Genomic DNA, 28000 nt, shown 5'->3' with positions numbered 1-28000 from the left:
GACAAAACACATGACAATCGCGGCGGTGGCAATAACACAGCCCCCGTCGCGGCGCTTTTGGCGCCCATCTCGTTCCAGCATATGTGACGCCTGCGCCGCCTTCGCCAACATGCTGATAAACCGCGTTCTTGTCACTCCTACGCCAATTTATATACTTCGCTCCTTTATTACCGCCAAGCCCTGCCCAATTTGACCGCAAACACGATCCTCTTTCTCCTACACATTGGAATCTCTGTTCATTCATCCTCTTCTAGCACGTACCCCTTTATGTTAGCTTCTGTTTTAATCTGGAATTCAGTCGTCCTTTTCTGACGCAAAGAGAGCAGATGGTGGTGTCTCTGTCGTCCTCCCCTGATAACCAAAGGGTTATCAAGCGCAAGAGTGCTACTGCTTTTGGACGCAAACCGCGACGTGTCTCCGGTTGGCTGTCTTTGTTCTTCGGTGGGTCTGGTGGAGGAGCCGACGAGGACGTAGGTCCTCGCATGTGTTTTCGGTAGTTAATCAACAACACACTGTTAAAGCCTTTAGTTTGGTCAAATTCGTGATAGAACGAAACAGATGAAGCGGTTCGGCGTCTCGGAGCCTCCTCTGGAAGAATTCCTCTTGGTGGTTCCTCCGAGGTGGTAGTCGCGTCGGCCGCCTCCTCGTGTGTGGTGCGTGCGTGCCGCTCCGTGTGTGGTAACCCCGCAGTTGTACGACGCCCGCGACGCGTTCCACACGGTGTCCCGACGCCGCGGCATGTAAAAGTGCGCCCCATTTTTCCACCCCACCAAGTTTTCATTCAGAAAAAGTGTTGACATTACGTCATGTGTTGCTTAGCAACCGACGGATGCGTGTCACGCGGCGCCTTTTTTTGACCATGGGGGCCCCTCTGGAGACTTGATGTTCGGCGAGTGGAATCCCACGATGCACTTGACGGCCAACTCGCAGACGGCGACGGGGACGGCGGCCTCGCCGGAAGGCTCCAGCGTCATCAACGACACCTACACTAAGATGACGTCGGACATCCTCGCCGAGCGGACCCTCAACGACTTCCTCTCAGAGCACCCGGGGGAGCTGATCCGCACCGGCAGTCCTCTGTTTGTGTGCACGGTGCTCCCGCCCCATTGGAGGTCCAACAAGACGCTGCCGGTGGCGTTCAAAGTGGTGGCTCTTGGGGACGTTGGCGACGGCACTGTCGTCACCGTCAGGGCGGGCAACGACGAGAACTATTGTGCCGAATTGAGGAACTCCACGGCGGTTATGAAGAACCAAGTGGCCAAGTTTAACGATCTCAGGTTCGTCGGAAGGAGCGGAAGAGGTGAGTCGGTTAGGAGGTGCCGTCGCTAATTTTCAACCCCAACCGATGGAAAAATGCGGATGAAAAAACCACTACACATTTTTAAACAAGCCACAATTCAATTCAGACTGACATAAAAACCTGCCTGTTTAATCTGGTAATGGCTTATAGCCGTTGTTGCCGAAGTAACCCATTTAAGCATAACACTCTTCCGAAATGGCTTTGTTGCGGAATTTGAATTATTTTTGCCATGGAAAAACAAGCCAAACGTTTTCCTTTTCACAAAAATGCACTTTTATTTTTAGTTTTTAAAATAGACGCCAATCTAAAATATCATGTGGAATTTTAAATTAATGTTTTTCTCTTATTTGCACTCGCACATTTTTATTTTCAATTACTGATGTTTGATCTCATATCATTCAATTATTAATACTAATTTCAAGTTGCAATAAGTACCGGTAATAAATCATAAGCAATTTTCTGTTTGATCAATACTGCATATTGCAACAGCAATCCATGGGGAGCCGCTTATAAATGAGTTAAATAGTTCCTGCATTTTTACTCAATAAATCAGGATTTAGACCTTTGTTTATAATTTTAAATAAATAAAACATTTTATTCATACTGAAAATTGCATTACTCTAACCAATCTGAATTGAGTTTTTAATATGATTACCATAGCAACACAAAAATTTGGCGAATTTTTTTTGACTCATTAGCTAAAATATTTTAACACGAAAACTAAGCTCAAATATTTAGTAAAACTTTATTTTAAACATCAAAAACTAAGACGTACTTACTTGAATTCGTGATGTCATGCAATTTTCACCCGAATGCCTCTCGAATCCGGACATTTTTTCTCGTAATTGGTTCCATTCGGGCTTATTAATGACGTTTTCGACAATCACACGAAAAAATTTCGGGAAACAATCAATGCACTTGGGATATTATAAGGGAAAATATATTTTATATTAAACAATATTCTTTATATTAAAATTTTTCGTATGACATCTTTGTCATTTTTTTTTAAATGTACACATTTAACTTTACTTTTTGAACAGTCTTTTTATGAATTATTGCATACTCGTTTTCATATTAATGTGCTTCGAAGTAGTCGTTGAAAAGGTTCATTTTAAGGTGGCAACCATGCGAAAATTCAAACAATCCTAAACTCAATCTTCTCTAAAAATTATTTTTTCAAATAAATGTGTATCCCATATAGCAAAAAATAGTTAAACTTAACAACGTAATCAACATAGGATAGCAAACATAAAGATTTTTGGCAATATTGATGTGATTAAATTTGTTTTGAATGACATTAATGACACTTTTTGTGTAAATCGGACTTTAAATTAAAGATTCATTTAGACTTCTACAACCTACTTGATGCACATTAATATAAAAAAGAGTATAGCTACCTATACCTAGTAATTTACATATATATTTGTTTTATTTATTTATTTACTTGCTGGAAAAATGTTTGTAAACAGTCAATTGGCAATTATTGTATTATTACTTTAGCTAATGAGTCAAAAAAATTCTGGAAATTTTTTATATTGCTATGGTAATCATATTAAATACTAAATTCAGTTTAGTTCTTCGATAGAGTCATACAATTTTCCTCGAAAATTAATTTTTTTTATAGAAAAATACGTCGCTGGAATGTAATAATAAAGAGTAACAAATAGATTTAAATATCAACATTTACAATATAACCTTTTTGAAAAAATTATTGTCAAGAATAACTTAAACTTAAACTTAAACTTAAATTTAAAGAAAAAAATTAAAATATAAAATTTAACTTCAATTTGTACATTTTCATTGATTTAATCATAAGTTTGAAACAAAGACTTTTTATAATTTTGAGGTTGAATTCGTCTTACAAACAAATCATACGGTTCCTAATAATATAATTATTTATTTCTTAAAGGACAATAAATGAGTGTGTCTTAGAAGCAATATTGTAGACACACAATAAAAAATATTCGTTGACATCTTCAGGTTTCTAAAATCAAAATGTCTTTTTTAAAAACAATAATTTCGGAAATAATGAGAAACTATACATTTCAGAAAAACAAAATATTTTTTTTCTTGTGACATCGTATTTATAAGTAGAGTAAAAATTTTTGTCAATATCATTTAGGCATTCGCTATTATGTAAAATAAAAAAAAACAGTTGAAATAGCACGTTTTAATGTGAGATACAGCAACAGGTCTTCAAATGCCGGTGTTTTTTGCTCTCCCTTTTTAAATTTTCAGGATCAATTTGAATTTTACAATTCTGATCGGGGTCGCAACCGTCTTCTTCTCTATCTAACATTAACGGCACAAGTTGAGTTGTTTTGTAGATAATTGGGTCGATAATACCTTCGGGTTAACCCTATTGACAAATCTCGCGTTTAGGTCAACTCTCCCGGTTTGTGTCAACATAACGGAAAAACGTCCGTTTTGTGCCCTCTATAATCCCAGCTCAAACTTTATTTTTAAACGAAATCGTATCCAGTCGCGTTGTCGGTTTAATTTCGTGACGAGAAAATGAAAAGGGTGCCGTCAGACAAACAGCTCATTTTACGCCGGATTAACTTTTATAATCTGTTGACACTTTTCCGCGACAAGTCGGTTTTCCGCGAGGCGGGTTTTCCCATTTTTCGGCATGCGCGCACGACTTTTCACCGACGGAGACGAAACCGTCTAAGAGAATTTTCTTTGCTCCAGCGTTCAAGTCTCCAGATTATAACGACATAAGTGAATGAATACATATATTATTAATCGTTTCATTAATATGTTTTTAATTTTTTTTCAGAATCTAATAATTTCTTTTTGAATACAAAAAAAAATCGTTTTTATTTGTGTTTCACAAGTTAATGTCAATTTATAAAGTCAATGCATTCATCTTGAAAATGTCTCATAACTGGCTAGCCAGATTATGGGATTTGTCAACAAGAAATTACCACCCAGAATTTGAACTTTTAGAAAAATTACGTTTTTCTATTTTGCGTTTAGGATAAGACTATTCCAGCACTCAAGTGACGTCATTTAAGTGCTTTAATAAGTCGGCGTCAATTTAATTTTAGTGACGGACTTTCTTCACTATTTAATTTCAAATGTGGCCAACCAAAGCAAAATTCTCTAGAAAAAAAATTAAAATTTTTGTTTTTTAATTTATGAAATGATATAAAGCGGCAAAATAGAATAAAATAGTATAAAGCACTTGTTGCAGAAGGTTCTTCAAGCATTCATTTCAAATTTGTGCTTGAATAGATACCTTCTGCAACTTGTATTTTAATATACTATTTTCATGTTGATTGTAACTAGAATTTTCAGAAGTAATTTTGAAAGCATAAAGTTAGTTACCCCTTGACGTTTTCTGTCAACCTGCTGTCAACTATCTATTAAATTATCCATACAAGCTGACAGGTGATTCAGCCTAAATTTTGACACTGGTTACAATATCTTTTGTGTGTCACCAAAAACCAACCTAACCAAATTTATGCCAACCTATTCACAAATATCTCTAAATTCTAGGCAGTAATTTCTTGTTGATACGACAATATACGTCTAAAGGAACAAAATTTCTGACAGACATCTTTGTGTAAATAGAAAAATTTGTAGTCTAAACCATTCTTTATTGTCATAACATATTTAAAAGTCAAATAATTTAATTTATATCTCAAATTACATTAAAGAACTGTCAGAATGACAATCGCTCTGTGACCACACCTAAAATAAAGATAATAAACAATGCCCATTTTGGAAATGATGTCAGTAAATTGACAGTCCTGTCCAAAATTTCGTGTCCTTAACTGTACGAATTTTTCAAATATTGAAATATTTTGTTCAAACGTCAGAACCTTTTTTGTACTGTTTATAATAGTTATTTACAAGTGAGGAGCAAATAGAACATTCAACGATACACACAAGGTAACGGATTTTATTGGCTTAAGAATGTGACGGGCTTTGTGTTTAAAATGTCATTTTTTTAATAAACGAATAGACAGCTGCTGTTTAGATCGTGGAATTTTGTCAGTTTTTATTGCAAAATCAATTTCAGTTATAATTAATTCGTGAGAATGCCGCAGTTCGCCTTATGGTATAAGATACCCAGAAAAAAAATTCCATTAAATCGTGTTTTTCGGAAGATTATGAGCAATTAATTGAAGTGAGAAGATGTATACATTTGAGTTTTGAATTTAATTTTTTTTGAAGTTTTCAATGTCAATAGTCAAGCACCGACTATGATTATTCGATTTAAAATAGTTATAATACTTTACACAAAGTAAAATGAGCAGCCTGTATTTATAAGAAGACAGTAGATGCACCTAAAGAAGATTTATTAATAAATCGAAACGTCGTTACAATTTCTTTTAATTTGTAACTTTATATGCAAAATCAGTATGATTACTTTACAATTTTGCAAATTTGGAGGCATGTCACTTATTAAATTTTTGAGTAAAATGGCTTGTGGTCTTGAAATTAATTTTGCAATGTTGAATAAAATACCGAGATATGTATTTAGTCTTCTCATATTTTAGGTCTCTATTTTATTCAATGTTGCTAGCGTAATTTCAAAACCACAGTAAATCGGTTTTAAAATTATCCTTTTTACATACAATTGTTTGAAGCTTTTACCCTTTTTGATTTAATTTTTTTGGATTTAATTTTTTGTAGTTTAGGGGCAAACAAAGTACCTAGTAGTTTTATTTTTGTTAACTTTGTGGGTTATAAAGGTGAAAGGGTGCGAATGTCGTGCGGATAGTCATTATGGTGTTGTCTGGGCCGGTCTGCGGGGTGTCCGAGTCCGTATCTCCGCCCCTGTGTTCAGTAGCAAGCACCGCGAAACTCATTAAACCAGCCGACGAATAAATCCAAAAGTGTACATAATCGATTGCGTTTTACATGGTGAAATGAACTACGCTCGCTTGTTGGTCGACCGGATTACTGGCCGGCTTTGTGTGTGTTTCTCTCCAATATTTATTTTGATCGTTGTCGGCCAGAAGCTCCTTTTTTAGAAGCTTTTTGTTTAATCTGGTTTTACTAATGCACTTTGTGTTGTTATCAATTTTAATGCTCTCGCCGATGATTAGATCGGCTTAATTCCGCAAAACGAATCGATATACGAGAGAGAAGACAGAAGAGAGCCCATCACACGGGACGACGTTCTCTTAACACCGTTACATTAATCATTGACTAAACCAGAGGGAGGATATCTAGATATTCGTTCGCACAATCTCGAGACGCTGAGAAGTAATTAACGAGAAACATGCTGGATTCAAATAATCAGCTGATAATACCGGATTAGCGATTCTCACCTGGAACGGTTTGACGGCTCAGACAAATGCTATCGGATTATTATGAAAAGTTAATCTCAAATCATCTATTTCTTGAATTATGAATAATACAAAAAAATATTATTTTTTTAAAATATGTAAATAAATTTAGGTACAAAGCTGGCATCTATGTATAGTGTTCACTGTTTACTTATTGATGGTCAAACAAATCGTATGGCAAAAATTTTCTGCTGGGTTTATAGGGCCACAAATTATTTGAGACAAACTTATTTTTTCTGTTATGAATCTTTCTGATTTACCTAATAAAATAAATAATAAATTTACAGATAAAGCAGTATGCAATTTTTTAAAATTACCAAATTAAAAAAAAAATTGTTTTTTATGTGTGAGACATATTTGCCATAGTCATATTGTTTTTTATTTAACATTAGAATACAATTTCTTAGTGCAAACCTGAGATTGTATCCTATTTTCATAATTGTAAAAAAATAGAACCCATTTGTGTTTTTCAACTAATTTCTCGAACAGTTATTGAAAACTAATAGCAAGTCCCTTTTTCAACAGAATTCTGAGTTTTATACAAAGTGATTAAAAATAATGAATTTTGAAATTAATACTAGGTACTTTTGGTTATTTCCATTTGACAGCTTCATTTTACACATCAAATTGCATTCAAATTAAGTGCAGTTACAGCCAACAATCTTGTTACATCAATTGTTTGTAAACTAAAGCCATATCCGGTTGCAGTATTGCAAACAACCGAGTGACAAAATGCTTTTAATTCTTTTGTGAACTCAATCAATAAATAAATCTCATATAGTTAAGAAATTTTAAAATGTTGCGTTGTTTTTGACGAGGAGTGCAGATTTTAACATCTTTCCAAAAAATGAGACACTCTTATATTTTACTTAATATAAATAGCTACTTATGTAATAAGACTAATAAGTATGTACAGGGTGTTGCATTTTAGATGCCCAAAACTAAGAGGTTTACCCAAAAATGAGTGATACATTCTCATTTTTTGAGAAAATAATATTAGTTTAAACCGCATCCCGCTATCGTCTTTTGTTTTCGACTTACAGACAAAAGTTGAGATTTTACTAAATCTAGAAAAATTCATATCTTCGTTATTAAGGCACTTTTTTTACGAAGAATTTAATAATGTAGTTAACTATTTTTTTCAGTACTTGTTTAGCCGTAATAAGATAAACTTGTATTTTTTAAAATGGGAATCATAATTGACTATGTCATTTTTAAAAAACTTTTTTTTTTTTTATCTAAATATATGTTTGTAACAGATTATTATAATACATTTTTAGCAAAAAAATATCTTTTAATTTTTGTTCGCAGTTGGCCATGAAAAAATGTTGCATTTTCAACTAAAAGGATGTAAACTATATTATTTAACAAGTGTTACTAATGAAAAAGTTTTCTAAGCACTAAGTAATAAAATAAATGCAAATTAAATCCTAAGTTAACTCATTGGCGACTAATAACATTTTTTTGTTTTTAACCAAGTTAAAATTACCATTGTAACTTTTAGCGACACATAGAGTCTTGTAAAAAAAGCTGCTTTAATTCTTCAATGAAATATATTTTATATGACTCTAAAATGACAATATGGCTATTCAAAGAACCAAATTCCGCCTATGTGAAACTTTATCCTACCTCTATTAGACCATCAAAAAAATGTTTTTTTTTTAATTGTGTTGACTGTTGACACATTTGTTTTTCCTATTTTTGGATTTTTATTTATATTTAAAAATATGTAATTATTTGATTTATTAAAGTTCCTTTAATTTGATTTTGAAACTGGCCCTTAATCTGAATTAGTTTTTTATCATCATTTTCTGTTGTTATTTATTTATATAAAATCACTCTACGTTGAATGCAATGAAACATATTACTAATTTGTATGTGCTGTGTTAAAATTACGCTATTCTTAATTTTAAATTCACTTAGGAATATTCGTTATTAAGTTTAAATTTTGAAAGTTGAAAGTGAAATGTTTGGGTTTTTATATTTTTTAAACAAAGAAAAACAAAATAGATATAAATTTAAATTGGAATGTTTTATAAATTCGTTAAAGTTTAAAATAAATATGTTTATAAAATTTTATATTGTTCAAAAATAAATTAATATTTACTAGTTTATTACCAATCGAAATACATTTTTTTTTTAATTTTAGCGCATCGACTACATCGGTCATTAGCGCATAATACAGTGGTTGTTTATTTCATTTTACAATTTATCTAATAGTTTAACACTTTTAAGGTAATTAATTATGTGTCTTGCGTTTGTGTACGGTGGGTGTGTTAGTCCAGCATCTATGCGGTGTTGCGCAGTTTTTGGACACTGGAATAAGTGGGTGACGTCTAATTTTTTTTGGCAGCACTGTGGGGGTTCTTTTTTTCCATTAGGTACATGTGGGTTAATCGAGTGTGTCCACTTAGGAGTCGGTTTATTGTGACCTCTTCTCTGCGGTTTAATTTATCTTTCTCACTTTCAGATATTTGGAGGCATGTAGTCAGTTTTTTTTGTAGTTGTCCCTTATTTTCGTATTTTTTTTGTCTCTGTTTTGAGAAAGTGTTTTAAGTCAGCTTTTTCCACATATAGGTCTGTAATGTCTGGGCTTAATTGGGAAGTTGTGACTGCTGTTTGGTCTGCTATTTCGTTGCCTTCGATACCAGTGTGGGATGGAATCCACATTAAGACGACTTTTTGTTGTTGTTGTATTAATTCGTTTAGAAGGGATCTGACTTCAGAAGCAAGGTTGTTAGGATATTGGGAGTGTTGGATAGTGAGTACTGAGCTTAGTGAGTCTGTACAGATTAAGAATTTTCGCTCGGGGGAAGCCTTGATTTTTTGGAGGGTGTGTTTCACAGTTTTTAGTTCGGCTTTAGAAATGCTTATCATGTTAGAGTATTTTACTCGTATCCTTTTGTTGTTATTTATGATAGCAGCGCCGACCCCGGTGTCATTCTTAGAGGCATCAGTGTAGTAACAGGTAAAGTTTTTATATATTGTAGTAACTTTATTGCGAAAGTTGGTTCGGTAAATTGCTGGATTAGTGTCTTCTTTAGGGTATTCTCGCAGGCTTAGATCTATTAAAGGAGGCGAGTGTGTCCAATATGGGTGAGTATGTGGACAATGTTTATTGATGCAATTTATATCGATGTTTAAGGAGTCTAAATAATTTTGTGCTCGGATGTTCATTGGTTTTCTTATGTTTGAGTTGGTTTTATACAAGTTGGTATTGTTTTTGTTTCTAAGGGATTTATAATTAATGTTCTCTTTATTACTGAGTACATTAGTAAGGTATGACAGTTCAAGTTGTTCTCTCCTAAAAGTTAGAGTAGGTTCCCCAGAGATCATGTATAAGTTGCTGACCGGTGCAGATCTTAGAGTTCCTAATGCTAGTCGGATGCCTAGATTATGTTTAGGGTTGAGCTTTTTAAGAACTGTCTTAGTAGTATTTGCGTAAATAGTGGACGCATAATCTATTTTGGATCTGATAACCGTTTTATAGAAAAGAAGTAGTGTTTTTTGGTCAGCTCCCCATAAATTGTTTGAGAGGATCTTCATCATATTTAATCGTTTTGTACATTCAATTTTTAGATTTTCAATGTGTTCTTTAAAATTCATTTTTTGATCAAAGATGACTCCTAGGAATTTAATGGTTTTAGCTTGATTAAGCTTTTCTTTGTTGAGATATAGTGTAATATCAGCTTTAAGTTTCTTATGTTTGTAAAATTGTACAATTTTTGTTTTGGAAGTGGAGAATTTCGCTCCTGTTCTATTTGTCCATTCAACTATGAAATACTTTAATAAATTTAATATATAAATTTTGCATTTCGTAAAATGTTTTCAATCCCGCAACGTTTCACATACAGATCGCTAAATATTAATGAAGCATCTGACAGTTTCAAAGACCACAATTCCAATAAATGATTGATAAAACGTTTAAATTAATGAGAATTAGTTCCATTTGGAAAATAATTTTATAACTCTGCAACACATCTAAATCCTGGAAAAACTTTGTTCCTCTCATCATCTATTTGGTAAAAATTCAGTGTTTATGTTCGTATTTGTCGACCGCTTAGTGAGTCGGCGGTAAATCCGGCTTAAAAAATGTTGCGGGTGGCGTCGGTCGGCCGCCCCCGGTTTGCCGCACGCTAGAATTGCGGCAGGTGTGTAGGTGAGCTTTCGGTGAAAAATGCACACTACTTGATGTGTTTAACCCGGCCATTAGGGTTTGTGTGATACCTCAAACACACCGCCGAGCGGCCGGCTTTAAACGCATCGATTTTTCGCCGCCCCCCGTGAAAAAAATGACGAGATGATGCTCGCGTGCCGCATCTAACAGTGCGGGTGTACCGCAGGAGTGGAGTCGGTGAGAGCGTCACGCGAACGCCGCCGCCGCCGCCGCCGGCCGCCACCGGCTGGTACGAACCCGGGTCGCGGTCAGGTCCCCGGTTAGCCGCTTTTAAGCCGCCACCTCCGGCATTCCGCCGCATCGTGTAAGTGTTAACTAGCTTGGACCGCCGCCCCCACCGCCTACGACGAGGCTAATTCGATTTCTGATTATTACCTATCTGCTTGTTACAGGAAAGAGTTTCACGCTGACCATCATGGTTTCAACCAGTCCGCCACAAGTCGCCACCTACAATAAGGCGATCAAGGTGACGGTGGATGGGCCCAGGGAACCGAGATCGAAGACAAGTGAGTAGCGGGGAGGGAGACCGGAATCTTTAGGGGTTTACCGGAAATTCAGACTTGATAACTAGGTGTTTGTGGGGGTTGTGTGAAGGAAGAAGGGGCCGATTGATGTTGCAGAGATGTGATGACGATGCTTTAATATTACGTGAGATGATCGACTTTAAAGTTGGGATGAAACCCGCGATTATTGCCAAAACAATATAATATCACACATCAGCATTCAGCTCAACAAAAAAATACAATTTAATACATACAGTGGTAAAATTTAAAAAAATATATACATAAAAAAAATATATATACAAGGTGATTCAGCTTAAATGACCCACCTGACCTCTCTTGGCAGACAACACATAATACATTATGCACTTATTCCTTTTTTCAAAATTAAATTTTTAAAATGTCGAGAATCAAAGAACGATATTTTTCGATTCAATTTTCAAATTTCGAATATGAATCAAGGAATAATTCCTTTGTGTATTATAGCTTGTCTGCCAAGAGGGGTCTAATGGGTCATTTAAGCTGAATCATCCTGTATATAAGACATTGACAGATACTAATCTAGTCCATCGCATAAAATTATTTTCAACTATAAACTTAAACTTAACTTAAAAATACGTTACGATACTGTACAAACTTGTGTTTTTAATGAAACACCATATGTTTCTTAATGTTCTTGGATGTAGATTTTTATGACAATGTTTTTAAGCTAAACTTGTATTGGTCGATGTTGCTTAGTTTTAAAAATAAGACGGTTTTTTGACGAAAACAGGCAGTTTTTAAAAATTTATGACACAAAATTTAAGACATCTAATTTTTTTTTACAACCGCAAAGAAGAAGGTACAAGGTATAAGGTTGTAACATTTTTTTAGTGTGTTGCATTTGCAAAGATAAAAAAATGAAGGTGTTTGTTAAAAGTTCAATAACTTAAAAAAATTTAATAGAACACCCTATTAATTGATTTTGTATTTAAAAAATTATTGAATTGTTTTTCTAAAATTATTTACTTTTCATCAATCAATAACTAAAAAAATATTTAACGTTAATCATTAAAAAAAATTACTAATTACTAAAAATAATTATTGTTTCAGTATTCAAAAAGTGCACAGTTGCACAAGAGATACAAGAAATATCACTTAATAATCACGTTTGTGTTTTAAACTGAATCCATTATTCTTTATTTTTACAATAAAATAATTTGAATTTCAGTATTTATAACGACTTTTACAATCTCTGGATAAATCAACGGATAAGTGATCCGTGGTGGAATTACTATGGTTGCCATAGTACCTATCAACAATGCTCAGATATTAATAGGCATTGTTGCTACAATTAATATTGAATGTTAAATAGCTTTTCATTTATCAATTCTAGACATTAAAAGTTTATTTTTTCAGATAGACAATTTATTAATCTATTAGATTTAAAAAAATAGGGTGTTCCATTTAAATTTTTAACCTTATTTAACTTTTAACAAACTTCTTAATTTATTAATCTTTACAAATGCAAAACACTAAAATATTTTTTTCGTCAAAAAATCGTCTTATTTCTAAAAGTAAGCCAAATCGACTAATAAAAGTTTAGCGTAAAAACATTGTTTTAAAAGACTACATCCAAAAATGCCAAGACACATACGATATTTCATTTAAAAGAACATCGTATCGTATCCTATTTTTGGGACATGCTGTATGGTTGAAAATAATTTTAGGTGATGCACTAGATTAGTATCTATCAATGTCCCATACAATTTTTTTTTTAATTTTACCATTTAAAAGTCACTAATGGACTTTTTCAACTTTATACGTACTGCATAGTATACGTCTAATCAAAAACGTGTGAAATGTAAGTTGTGAAAACTTGAGTTTTTTCAGAAAAAAAAACTATTTATGGTACTACCTAGTAAAATTTTAGGCTACTGACATAAATACATATAAATTTTTATCGGCAAACATCTCAAAAGTAACCATTTTTATGACTAAATGTCACAACACAAGTTTTAGTTTTCAGCCATGGAGTAAAATTTTATTTTTGGGACTAAGCGTTTTTACATTTAAAATGATGTTATTGATATGTATCGCAATGTTACTTCTTTTTTGTTGCTTTAGCTGCTTCACTAATTTCTGAAGAGCTAACACGTTTTGTTTATTGTTTATAAGAGTCGTTATGGTTTCAATACTTTCAAAGCGTCCTGTTCATTTTGTTCATTTACTTTCTAATTATTGTATTACTCTTTACTCTCGATTTGAATACATTTGCGGATAAAATAGTATACAGGGTCGCTAAAAAGTATGGATATAGCTAAATATTCTCAGAACGGTTTAGCAGCAATTGGGAAACAGTTTATCTATTTTTTGGTTAAAGTTCAGGCGACAAAGAGCTAACGATAGATAAAACAACATTTCCAAGGCTAAAAAAAATACATTTTTCAAAATTTAATTAGTTCGATAATTTTTTTTTAATAAGGTTTGCATGTGTTACATCACTGAACTCAGAAAAAATATTAAATTTCTTGACATTAAAAAAAATCAAGTTAGCCTTGTATCCCCAGAACAAATGGCAATAGATGTTTGGTAAATATATGAGATGATGTAATTTAAATACATTTAAGCATATACCAAATTTTAACGAGTTTTGTTGAATAGTTTTTATTATATTTACTGTATCCATACTTTTTAGCGACCCTGTATATTATTCAAACTAAAAGTAAGTTTATGGCTCAGCTGAATGAAAAATGTTCAGCTTCGCCATATAAACTATCACTTTTACTCTTAATAACATATTATACTATTTTATTCTTGTTTAATTTTAAATTGAGTTAAGGTGCAAACTTATAAAAAAATACCAATAACTTAATCACTTGTTTACTATAAGTTGATATAATTTTATGTAAAATCTTATTTTTGTATGAGTTTTTTCTTTGTCATGTGGTGGGTCTTGTCCCCGGTTCATTGCCTCATCTCGCATCCACTCGTCGGCCAAAACCCTCTATAAAGCATGTTTTTATAGCGCCGCGACGTCGGGTGTGAAACATGCACGCAGCCAATATTTTTACGCCTTTTAAACGCAATTAAGAATCTGTTATAATCCCGTCGGCAATGCCTTTGAAACCGATCCACAAAAGACCGCTCCGACTGCTCTCTTCTTCTTTACAGTGTTTACTTTGGCATCATCTACCATCACACACCGTCCCATAATAATTTTTATCGCGGCCGTCGGGTGGGCCCCATCCCACCATTCCCTTTTCATCTAGTTATCGTCGTTCTGTCACTGGCAGAATATTCCGCTTTAATCAGGACCCCCCGTAATAAACAGCATTAAAATTACACAATAGCTGCGACACATAATCAACCATGTAAAATAATTACGGCAGGAAACGTTTCGCAGGAAATAATTACATTTCCTGCGAGTATATATTAATTAACGTCTGTAGCAGTTGGTATCAGCAGGAGGTGACGGAGTGTAGCAGGACAGGGACGAGATCTCCGCGACAGCTGGACACTTTCCTGCTGACACGTATTAGATCGGAACGAACGGGGGTGAGAAAGAGGACACTTGACGCGTTTCTGAAAGGTTTTTCCTGCAACGGCGGCAGGAAAAAGTTTAATTATAACGCGAGGAAATCTTCGGAATTTTTCTCACCTGTTGCTCTCAAAGACACGCTCTCGAACTCTTATTTACTTCTCCACATTCTTCGTCTTAAATAACCCTCTTTGTTGTGTCTAACACGCAGCAGGAATTTCGAAAAATAAATCATTGAAAAAAAAAACGAAGGGTTAGAATAGATCTCGAGTGAATATTCATCAGTGTGAATTTGCCTAAATTCGCAAGAGCTCTAGAACTGAATTAATGAATTGAATTGGTTGATTAATTAATTAGAACCAGCTCATCTGCACGTGTTCGGACCCTTTTCCAACTATCCTGCTGAGGATACTTCATTTACATCAATTCAAGATCATTACAATAGATCTGGCTGAGTCGATGGGTTTCGAGAAAAAATTACATAGGGTTGGTTTTTGCAAAGAGACTTAATTGCATCAACCGCTCCTCTACAACACACAATTAATCATTACGCGTACTGCAATTTACGCATGTTTGTGGTTTGTTACACCTTAATATTTGACTTGGATGCATGGATTTATAACGTAACTAACGTTGAATCGATCCGATAATACCTAGTGCTGAATGAAATATTCAGTGTGGGGAAATTAAAGTCGTAACCAGACGGAATTGATGATGCACATCGTGGTCCTGCACTGAATGGACCGCAGAAACCTGACGCCAAAACTCGACCGAAACGGCTTCTTATTATACTAAAATAGCGCTTAATAAATTTTAAATTTTGTATTCAAGCAAAACTCTTATAATATAACAAAATGTAATTATTAAAAAGTAAAACAACCGTTCACTGTGTGCAAATACAGAGTGCGCCAGAACTCGCGCCACAGAGAAAAATGCCATATAAGGTAAGATACCAGGAACATGGAAAAAATGTTAAAAAATTTTTATCTATTAAAATTTCAAAGTTATGAGAGTTTAAGTTTTGCACTTTGATTTTATTTATTCCTGTTGGAAAAATAATTTTCCAAGTTTTTACAGGCCATTAGAAGAAGATACAAGAATGCTGTATCCTAAATTGTAACTTTGTTTAATGTTGTTTGTGGCTTTTATTAGCAAAATGTTTGTACTTTTACTAAACAATTATAAATAAAAATATACAAGATTATCAGTATCATTAAAAAGACATAAAAAATGTCAAATGACAAAAAATAAATGTCAATTTTTTTTTTCATGTTCCTGGTATCTTACATGAAATTTTTCTCTGGGGCGCGAGTTCTGGTGCAACCTGTATTTTCTTTGAATGCAGTTGTACAAAGAAAATATAAGACAAGATAAATATGTATTTTCCATTTATTGTTCTGCAACTTCTCCAATTATCATCTTATATTTGCTCATTTTCTCACAACTTGAACCTATTCATCCATCTAAATAAACAATACAAATTTATTCTATAGGTAAGTAGTAATTGTTGTGACTTACATACGAGTACATTTTATTTTTAGCACTGTGAAAAACCGTTCATTTCGTTGGGAAAATTTATACATATCGGGTGATTAAAAAATGTATGGCATAATTTTAACCACGAATACCCCTCTACAAAAAAAATTAAATAGCGGAGTACCGGGTGGGGCATCGATTACGCGCAGAAAAGAAATCCCCACTTCTGATTAAATAAAATTGTTGAAATTTTTCACACTTACCTGAGCATTAATAAGCCAAAATAAAAATAAAAAGTATTTTTCTCCCAAAATTTTTTTCGACCTATTAACCCCTATTTTTGATAACAAAAAGTCTCATCATTTTTTCATAAAAAAGGTACTCTTCTTATGGATTATTATAAATTTTTTATTTGTGTGACCATAATCATTCGTTGCCGTGGATATCACTCATTCAAAATCTATACTTTTTGCTTTCAGCCTTGTGCAGTCCTCACTTTAAATTAAAATATCTTTGAAAAGGTCCATTTTAGAGTTATTAAAGATGCGTTTTTTATTCGAAATTGATTACGATATCGATTTGAGTAATAAAAAAAATAGTGTTAACAGAGCAAAAAAAAAACGAAAAAAAAACAGAAAATGTGACATGTGAAATCTGAAGTTCACACATTGCTTCATAATTATGAATTACCCTGCTGTATAATAACTGTTTTTTTTTTAATTTGGCGTCAAAGCTAGCGATGAAAGTTTACCAAATTGTGAACAAACCATCGAATTGAAAGTTATTAATCTGACATTTGACACCTCGTCAAGCGTAACTATACTCTTTCTCATATATTAATGTGTATCAAGTAGGTTGTAGTAGTTTAAATAAATCTTTAATTTAAATACCAATTCACATAAAAAGTGTCATTAATGTAATTCAGAACAAATCTAATCACCTCTATAATGACAAAAATCTTTATGTTTGTTACCCTTTGTTAATTACGTTGTTAATTTTAATTATTTTATGCTACTTGGAGTACACATTTATTTAGAAAAATAATTTTTGGAGAAGATTGAGCTTAGGATTGTTTGAATTTTCGCATGGTTGCCATCTTAAAATAATTTTTTTCAACGACTACTTTGGTGCATATTAATAATTATGAAAACGACTTTATTAAAAAGTGTGGTCCATTCCCAACAAACTCATAGTTACCGCTAATTCAGACGCCAAATTTAAAAAAGTATAACATACTTGTTATGTGAAATATCAGTATCAGTAGTAACTCTACATGCTTGCTAGAAATAAAAAAAAATTGATTTAAATTTCAACATTAATTATTAATGTTTCTAGTATGGTTAAACCTCAGTTATAATTTAATTTTTCGATCGTTGCTAAGAAATGAGTTTTTGATTAGTGTTGCCATGGTCAAAGTTTAAATTTAACTCTCCGTTAAATGTGCTTCCAGAAACCGGGCCTTAACGTTTCTTATATTTTTAGCGCTGTTTTCTTGTTTTCTCATTGTCTCCCTCTTTAAAATACTTATTTCAATTTATAATTTTTTTCACGTTAGATACTAAAATTGAATTCTAATTAAATACAGTGCGATCAAAAAGTCTGTCTATCAAGCAAGCGTAGAAATTTAAAACGTATGTCTGTGGAAGATAAAATGTCGCAATGACAAATGAGAAATGTCAAAATATTTTTTTTATGTAAATTATGACAGGAACCCGTGGTGAACGATTTTTATGAATAAACACCAAAAAAATCTTATTTTAGTTTGTTTTGAGACGTTTCATAGGATAATTCAATTTAATTAGCTCAATGTTTTAATTTTTATAAAATAATTTTTTGACATCTAACTGCCATGCAACATACGTCTTCAACTAGGACGCCTACTTGATAGAAAGACTTTTTGATCGCACTGTATAATTCTAACGTAATTTTAGTTGAAATGACACGTTCTTAGAAATTAATATCTGTTGAGTACCACTTTAAAATTACTTATTATTAGCAAAACATGTAACAATTGTCAAAATCAACTTTTAAGTTTGAAAACGCTATTTTCCAATAAAAAAACGTAACCGAACAAAACAAAATATATTGTTTATCAAAAGAAATGACAGAGATCATAGCTACAGTTAATTTTTTTACCAGTAAAACTAATTCTAAACATGTAATAACGTCTAACGACCACAACAGTTTAAAGAAAGTGTTATTTCTAAAAAAATTCGAACTTTTAAAAATTGGGCTGTGCAAAGTAGAATCATTGAAGAATAAAAATATCTTAGAATTTCCTTCAACGTCTTGAAACCAAATAACCTTTTCCAAGTGAAATAGTCGAAAACAACATGTCAGTTGTTTCTCTAAAATTACGCTGCGCTTGTTTTCCCATTTCTGACGTCTCTAGTAGAACTAAAAATACCATGTATGGAAGCAGGAATAATCCTCGGAGCGTGTTTAGAAGGACCCTCTCGGTACACGCGATCTTCCTCCAAAGTGTATCCTTTTAAGGTTGAAGCGAACTAATATTGCAGCAAGTTTGTAGCAATTCAGAACAAACTGGCACAAAGTTGTGCCAAGTTGCTATCTGGCGTACAAGTCTTGCGGTTTCTTAATGCTCCACACGACGGCTGCTGCCAGGAGCTCTATGATTTATACTACATCTTCTCGTCTTTTCCTCACGAAACAAGTCGGATTCTTTCAGAAAAAAATTCCACTTAGAGCAGGACAGTACTTAGTTTTAATATAGTGCTTTCTCTTTTAGGGCAACAGCAGCAATTTCATTTCGCTTTCGGGCAACGGCCCTTTCCTTTCGCCGCATCGGACCCTTTGTCGGGCTTCAGGATGCCGCCGATAGGAAATTGCAACAGTAAGTCGAAGCATTTATTAGTTTCAGGACGAACAAAAAACACAAAATAAATACTGACGGATCCCCGAGTGTGGCAAAGTGCTAAATACTTTACATTCAAATCATTTAGTTTGTTTGCATTTCTGTTTACAGCTGTAATGAATGAGTTTTTGTTTTCATTCGGAGAGCTTTTCCCGGTGGAATAATAAAAGGGGTGGCCGGAAATGAGATCGTAAGATTTAGTGGATTCTGTTTGGCGGTGGGCGACTACAACCCCCGCACTCTCGGCCCGATTATAATTAAAAACAATTAGAGAAAAAAAAGACACAATAATTAAATTGTGTGCACGAGTGGGATAACCACGTGGTGCGATAAAATAAAAAATTTAAAACAACAGCCTTTGAAAGCCCATTACATTTTAAAAATTACATTTTAGCGGTTTGTACAGTCGCTAAGAAAAAGAATGTGACACTAATAATAATAAGATATTCTAATAATTGTACATTTTTTAATTTTGGATGATTTTTTAGTAATTCTAGAAATTAAAAAAAAAAAAATTAACGGAGAATTTAGCAAATGTGTGACTGCTGACGTTAGAAATAAATTGGTATGTTAATGTATCTGGTGCAGTATTGATGTCTAGTGTACTTTGTTCATGTGGATAATATAGTTGATGAACATATCGACCGTGCCACCCGCAGCTCTGTCATGCTCCACCAGAGCTATCGTTTTTATAAAACCTATCAGACCTGTGTTTTGTCCACATGTTATTGAATCCATTCGAGGCCACAAAAACGAATTAATTGCTTTTTGCTTTACTTTTCAAACCGTTTGTTTTGTTAACGTTATTGGAATGCTCGCAAATTATTGACAAATATTCAGTTCTGCGTGCTGTTTATGGCCGATGATACTACAATATAAAACGGTTTTGCGTTTCATCAAGTGCGGCTATGAAATTGCACGGTCACGTGATGCCGAATAAATCACTAAAAAGCTCTCTCTTGCTAATTTTCAGATATGCCCCAATTCGGATTGAGTAGCACTAACTCGCATTGGGGGTATGGGGCTGCAGGGGCGTATTCGCCTTATTTTACCCCAAGTACGTTGGGGTCGTGTGCGGCGCCGACGGCGTCACAGTTTAATACTCCGGCTTTGGGGTTTTCGGGGAGTACCCCGGATCAATCGTCCACGCAAGACGCTTTCGGTTCAACGTCCAACGTCACCTCATGTGAGTATGTTGGAGTTTTTCGAATTCTTGCGTCTGTTTTTAAATAAACTAAATGTGTGGCTGGTTTTTGTTTGTAAATATGCAAGAATTATGATGAGTTGTAAAAGTTTTGATTCAGTTTTGAACACTTGCCAGACAATTCTTGTAATTGAATAAAATGACGTTTTGGAATGCTTATTTATAACGCTTTTTTGGAATTGGTCCAAAGGAGAAAAGCAAAAACTTTGTCTTTGTTTACATCGAAAAATTATGTGAGACATGAAAAATAATAAAATATGATTTATGTTTTGGGTTATAGTGGTTTGAATTAATTAATTTTTTTTCTAATAAACATTGGTCATTTATCTGGTTACAAAAATTTTTCATGTTTTCTTGCTGCAGACTAGTAGAATAGAAGAAGAAACAAGGAAGCTGTATCCTAAATTGTAACTATGTTTCACATTCTTTTGTGGCTCATATTAACAAAAATTTTGTACTTTTACTAAATAATTATGAAAAGACATATGCATATAAGATCATCAGTAACACAAAATAAATGTCAAATGTAAAAAAATAAATTCTTTAAACATTTTTTCCATGTTCCTGGTATTCTATTTTACCTAGAATTTTTCTTTGGGGCGCAAGTTCTAAAACATCTTGTATAAAATAAGAATTTCACTATTTCACTATCCCCTACTGAAGAAAGTTTAAACTTCAGAGGCATAATTTATTTTCTAATTAATTTGCGTTTTTAAGTCTTAATTATTTTTAGTCACAACTGTATACAGTATGTTCCCAGATAGGTGAAACGACTCTTGTAAAAGATAAAAAAAAATCGATTTAAATACGGTACCAAAATTTCAAAATCATCGGCTATCGATTTTTCATGTTTTTTTTCCAAAATAATTGCTTTCTATTAACAAAAACGTCAAAAATGTATTTAGTATCTACTAATATTCTAAATTTAACTTCTTTTTATTCTTAACAAAAAAACTGTTAAAAATAAAATTCTTTGATTTGTAAATTAATACAACAAATAAATTAGTTAGTTGGCCAATGATTTTGAAATTTGGAATACGGGCCTAAATGTTGATTCTTAACAACCTTTTTTAGTACATTTCCGAGACATAATTAATTTTTTAAAACTTATATTATATTAGAAATTATTATTAGAAATTATTAGAAATTAGTCTTTAACCAAGCAGGACTGAATCCCAAAAAATAAAAATTCTAATTGAAATATTTTTATCTTTTACAAGAGTCCTTTCACCTATCCGTGGATACACTATATGTAATGTTGACATATCTAACCTTGACAATAGTTAGAAAGTTTCATATTACTGACCTTCTATTACCTACCTCCATTACTACCCTCGTTTTCTAGTCTCACTTTTGTCACAATTAATCGCATACATTATCGATTATTGTAATATTTGTTGCGACGACTAATACAGCTGACTTGATCAATATATTTATTTATTTTTTTACAAAAATTAAAGATATGGTTGTGAATAAAATTGTATACAAACCTCGGTGGACAGTTTCATTTTTTCTCAACATAAAGTTAACCTTGACGCAGTAAATTTTCTAATCTCTCCACAAAAATTAAACACTATTTATTTTTTTTTAAATCACGCAAAATTTCCTAATTTAAAAATGTTTCTTTAAAAAAAAACAACACAAAAGCGCGAAATAAAAAAAATAATGGAAAATACTCGTTACAGAAGATCATTCAAGCATTGTGCCTGCATTACTGGTACTATTGGGAACAAAATACTTTGATCGTCAATGTCATTTGAGTAATATAAAATTGTAAAGCCAGCATTAGAATGATTAAGTTTATTTTTTATCACTATCAACTAAACCAAATGTAAAATTGTAAAAAGCTCTTCGCCCCTTGATGACAACATATATGTGTGACATAGAAAACACAACATCTAGTATGTATGAAAATATCGCAATAATTTTACTTACTTACTAGGGTGAAGTAAACAAACGATTAAAATTTGAAGAGAATCGGTTAATTAAAACCCGAGAAAAATTAATATTGGGTTGAGTATTCTTGAAGCGTTATGTACTTATTAACACATCTGGGCATAATTGGAATACTGTGACCATAATAATAATGTGACAGTACTTTTTGCTGTACCCAATCTTCCTGCAATTTGGTCCTCAGAAGCAAGGGAAATAATTTGAAATTATCATCAATGTTTACTTGACGTTAATGCTTGATTTACTTGAATTTTTTTGAAGTGACAGAAAAATGATGACTAAAGTATTTTGTCTGCAATAGTGCCTATTGGAATTTGAAACTCTTGCTTGAATGGAAGGATGCTTTCTGCATTTTTGAAAAATGTACATGTACACTTAGATTGGTTTAAAATTACGAGATAAACGTTTTTATTATGCTAATAACTGCCAATCTTTTAATACATTTTGTACAGTTATTAACAACGTATATGTAACCTACTTTTTCATTACATTGGCACTCAAATTTATTTAGCAGATTTATTTATTATGAGTTACTATAATAGAAATATAAATGAATAAAAAAAATAAACTATTTAATTGTAAAATTTTGATTTTGAGACTGTATGAGTATAAAACAAGTTTGTATTTAGGCTATTTAGTTGTGAAAAATCTGACATTTGTTTATTTTTTAGTACTCCCTGACACCTCGACGACAGACCTGGACCAGCACCTAGGCCTTGTCTCGTCGCAAAACCACACGAACCACTCCCAAAGCAGTACTCACACTTCGTCCCTCCTAGTTCCACGATATTCCACCAACCACTCCGACTTCGGCCTTTCTGGCCCTCGCTCTCTTTCGGACAACTCCAGCGCCGCGGAGAGCCCCGTCCAAGACGACATCCTCTCCAGTCAAAGCACCCTCGGCGTCAACCACGTCAACAACACCAACTTTCCCCTTCACCAGAACATGACATCGTCGTCGTATCCTAGCAGCAACTGCAACAACTCGATCTATCCCGTCCTTCCTGCGAGTCTCCTCTACTCGCAGTTGTACTCAGCGGCCAACCAGAGCCACAACTTCCATTCGCTGCATTCGCATACGACGCAAAGTCATCATAATGACCTGCAGACGGTCATGGATCAGCTGTCCACCACCAACCAGAGGCAGATGAACGGCTCCACGGATTTACTCTTGAGTAATAATGGGACTTGTGCGGCGGCGGCGGCGAGGCAGGAAGACGCCAGGTTGACGAGTAATGGGGGGCAGAGGGGGCCGGGACAGAACAGTGACGCGGTGGTGTGGAGGCCGTATTGAGTGACGGAAGAAACAATGTGATTTTTGTGCAATATTGTTGACTAGTTTTGAGAGGATTGTTGAGACCTTGAGGGGTGTGTTTCCGCCAAGTTTCAAACTTTTCGCATTAGAACATCAAAGGAGAACTTATTAGTTTTAGGTAATATTCAATGTTCATTTTTTACTTTGTTACGCTCGCTATAATGTAATTAAAGTAATAAAATTGGTTTTAGTTGTGTATATGGGCAAAAAACAAATTATAACATTAACTGACTTGACAAATGAATTAAATTAGATATTTATAGTCCAAAAATGTAAGCAGATGAATGCTCCACTGATTTTAAATTTAGTCGACCAAACTTGAAAGAGCAAAAATTATACTAACAAAATGTTTTCGTGATTTCTAGGAAGATTTCAATTAACAAACTCAGCTACACTGAATTATATCATGGTTACATTTAGTTCTACGACAAAGTACTTTCTTTAAACTAAGTAAAAACACCCAATTTAATGTAACTTGAATAAAAATATAACTACGTAAGGGCGGGTTCAACTTATATTTTAACGACTATAATTGGTCTACGCAGGTCACACTTTAGAACTTTAGTTTGCTAAAAATGTTAGATAAAGGGTTATCAAGGCGATCAAAAATAAAATGGAATTACTGGTGTTATGACAAGTATTTACTTTTTTTTTTGATAACTATGATTATTATAATTACAAAGTACTAAGCTTTGCTAAACAATAATAATGAATTATTAAGCGTTTTTCTATTAATTTGAAGATAAATTGCTGTATCTCTGGAATTTTCTACAGCTATTCTGACACTTTACTTATTCCTCTTTATGAAATAGTGGAACTTCTTGCTTGTTTTGTCAGGAGGGTCCAATTGGAACACAAATTGTTTTTTTGCACAGAAACTAAATGTTTGACTTGTTTTATCTTAAAAAAGTAGTTGCGACGGTACCAGTGAGGTAAAAGTCGGAATCGTCTTTAGCATAAATTAATAAAATAAAAAATATCTAATATACATGGAATTAAAGAAAAGAAAATTAGGTACCTGAAATTTAAAAAAATAAGAATTTAAAAATTTTGGTAAGAATTATTTAAATTTCGATAATTTGGAATGCACTCAAGATATTACTTATGATTGTTTCTAAAGTTATTTTCAGACTGCTTCTAAAAATAAAAAGAATAGACATTAATTTATAAGTAATTTCTATTTTTACTTTTTACCACATTATTGTTAATGTGGTAATTGATAACTTCATTATATATTTTGTCTTTAGTTTGAATATTTTATTTACATGCTTCATATTTTTATGTCTACTTTAATTAAAAAAAAAAACAAAAACAAATTGGAAAATATTTTTTACACATTCCTGGCATCTTATCTTACTTGGCATTTTACTCTAAGGCGCTAGTTCGGAAATACCCTGTATTTAAATAAAAGTTAACAATTTTTTTTAACACTAATATCTTATACTGTTTCTATGCTGCATTTAAGCTTACCTCTTATGTTGCCGTCAATATACGCTTTTCTATAAAATACGTCGTCAATCACAACGTATTATAGTACCGTGCATTCAAAAAAAAAAAATTAGAGCAGGCGGTGATTAAAGTCCTTCAGATGGCAATCCTGATTTTTGACATCAAATGTCAGCGAAAACTTTGACAAGTTTGCGTTTTATTCATTTTGAGTAAAATAATGTTCACTTTGGAGCACCAAATTATTATTGTTGCAAAGATGCTGTACAAAACGAAACGATGAATGGACATTAGACATCACTCTCAGTTTGTGTGGAAAATTTACAGCCCAGATTCCCAGCCAACGTGTTGCCAACTGTAGAGTATTAATCGTGGTCTCCTCTAATTTATTTTTTTTTGGTCACACGGTATATTATTTTCATTATGTATATTATACATGAAGGGAGAGAAATTCACGATAATTTCTGAGGTGCCATTTACACCAAAGGAATAATAGCAATTTTCTTCTATTTTTTGTACGACTTGGTTGAAAAACTCAAAAAATTGGCTGTAATTCTTTAACAAAATTACCATAAAGCTATAGAGCGTTTTAAAATGATTGACATCTCGGTAGATCATGGAAACTCGCTCTCGTCGTTATGCTAATTTCTCTCTCTCTCTCGGGAGAGAACGATTTCTGAGTTTATTAGTGCTGGAAAATATTTTGAAAACAACACAAGTTTTATAGCTTAAAAATCTGAGCCTAGTTTAAACTACGACCTGTAAACTGTCTATAAAATTATTGTTATCTTAATAGCTATATTTGCTCTATCAATTTATCAAATTTTAATCTCTACGTAAAATCCACAGAAATAAAAATACGAGTTTATTATTTTACTACAAAAGTAACCCACTATTCTGACTTAATTCTAATCTAAAAGACATTCTTTGCCTGTAGGGTACGTATACTATGTTTATAAAATCAATTTAATGTTTTTTTGTAAGCAGAAATTTTATGTTGGATAAAGTTATTAATTTGTGTGTGTTGACATTGGGTAAATTGAGAGTTTGAGCGGTAACATACGAACCTCGTGTTTCATTAACGATGTGCAATCGATTTGTATAAGTCTAGGTTAAGACCCTGTTGTATATCTAACAATGTATAAGTTAGAACATGTCATGTACAGAGAAAGCCACATGTTTGCGCGAGTGACGGGCATTATGTGGCCATTATAGCTTTAAGCTTGTAAAACTATCGTGTAAAATATGCTTGGATTAGCCCTCCTGTATAAAAGCCATTGAGTTATAATTAAAGAAATTCATTAATTACGATACCTGTTATGTAAGTTTTTCTGTTGGAAAAATGTAAAATAAACAACAACGATAACAAATAAATATTCAAAGAATGCGTTGTGTTTTATTCATCATCATCCTTCAAACTTAAAACTATGCATTAAAATTGTTACATAAATACTTCAGATGATTTGCTGGAAATTCAGGGAATTTCTCTTAGTACTGGTGGAGTTTTCGTGATAAAAACAAAGTGAAACAGAAACGAGATCCTTTTAACAAATAATGCTGCTGAACTTTTACTGAAATTGACCGCTTGTGGCGAGAAGTAGAAAAGGGACAATGGAACTCAAAGCAAAAAGCGGAATGAAACGAAAAATAAAGGAATTCTGAGGGCGACTGCTACGCTCAACCCTTTCAAACATGACGCGTTTTGAGTTACTGCAAACCCGCAACAAATTACTTGGATGTAAACAATTCAAACGCAAGAAAAATTCCAAGCGGAAAAATAAAACAAACTTCTTCCGATTGCATTTTTCACTAATGACAGTGTCGAGTAGAGGTGAAAAACAACCCTCGGAAAAAGTGGAGTTTGTAATTCGGGGCGAGCACGTGCTGGTGTCGAACTAAATGTCTCATTTCCACGCAGCCAGTATATTAGGTTTAATCGACATTTGGATGGCCATTATAGCCTACTAATTAGTGGTGGCAGGTGTACCGTATAGCGACCAACAGGGGCTGTAAAATCTGGATACGCAATTACATTACTATGCTCCGACGGGGTGAGTTACAATCGGACGATGGTATTATTAACAATTTGTTTATAGAACTATGGTCAACATGGCCCCGACCCAATGATAATAACTTTTACGAGATAATGGCGTTGGGTTCAAAAACATGCAGAACGCAAATTTAAAAGTATTAAATGTAAAATGATTAATAATTAAGACATTTTACATTTATAATACTAGCATGAAAAATGATACGCGACTGTTATTTTAGAACACTATTTGAATCATGCAACAAAATTTGTGACACAAAACGATATTTTGTTTTGATATGTCTTCATTTATTTTATTTAATTAAAACAAATCTTTAAAAAAAATACGGTGTAAAATATTCTGGTGCCTACTAACTGAATAAATAACCTTGCTGTAAATGTCAACCGATTAGAACTTTTGCAAAATGACAGCTAAGAAACTTTTAGAGTTTCTAGTTGCCTATGGATTTTTCAGGTAAAATAAAAAATGCCGCTTTAAAAAAATAGGAATGGTACTTTATAAGATTGACAGCTACCACTATTGACAGAACTGTCTGGTTCAAAAAGAATAGAGCGGCATAGAAAAATCTACATGTAACGAAATTAATTTTGTACTATGCAACACGTTGTATTTTGTTTTGATATTCATATTTTCACAATTTTAGCTTACTGTTTACTTACTACGCTCATTTTTTTCAAGTTTCAAATAGTAACACAAAATTTGTTCGAATTAAGTACAATTTAAACAAAGCGTATCTACAAATAGTTTTTCCGGAGTTATATTCTTGTCGTCTTATTATTAAAAAATGTTGCAAACTTAGGAAACACTCAGTGATTAGTTTTATTATTCTGTCATCACTAATCGTACCAGAAAAACACAAAATTCGAACTACAATTTC

General features: G+C 33.1%; 1 protein-coding gene across 5 annotated transcripts; it reads left to right on the top strand.

Moving 5' to 3' along the window:
• Positions 1-567: 567 nt before the first annotated feature.
• On the top strand, positions 568-26419 carry LOC123016326 (runt-related transcription factor 1). 5 transcript variants are annotated; one of them, XM_044416656.1, is made up of 5 exons: positions 568-1300; positions 11176-11289; positions 19029-19133; positions 20128-20340; positions 22983-26419. In XM_044416656.1, exons 1-5 carry the CDS (start codon positions 883-885, stop codon positions 23603-23605), a joined length of 1473 nt encoding a protein of 490 aa, XP_044272591.1. In that variant the 5' UTR covers positions 568-882; the 3' UTR covers positions 23606-26419. The 5 variants fall into 5 exon arrangements, with proteins under 5 accessions (XP_044272591.1, XP_044272590.1, XP_044272592.1 ...); XM_044416655.1 differs by having other exon boundaries at positions 19014-19133; XM_044416657.1 differs by lacking the exon at positions 19029-19133.
• Positions 26420-28000: the final 1581 nt, after the last annotated feature.

Source organism: Tribolium madens, unplaced genomic scaffold, assembly GCF_015345945.1.
Source record: "Tribolium madens isolate multiple individuals breed KSU strain unplaced genomic scaffold, Tmad_KSU_1.1 Scaffold_1;HRSCAF=32;Tcas5.2_LG8, whole genome shotgun sequence".
Lineage (NCBI taxonomy): Eukaryota > Metazoa > Arthropoda > Insecta > Coleoptera > Tenebrionidae > Tribolium > Tribolium madens.
Note: the sequence above shows the minus strand (reverse complement) of the source record. Positions and strands in the feature narration are given on the sequence as shown.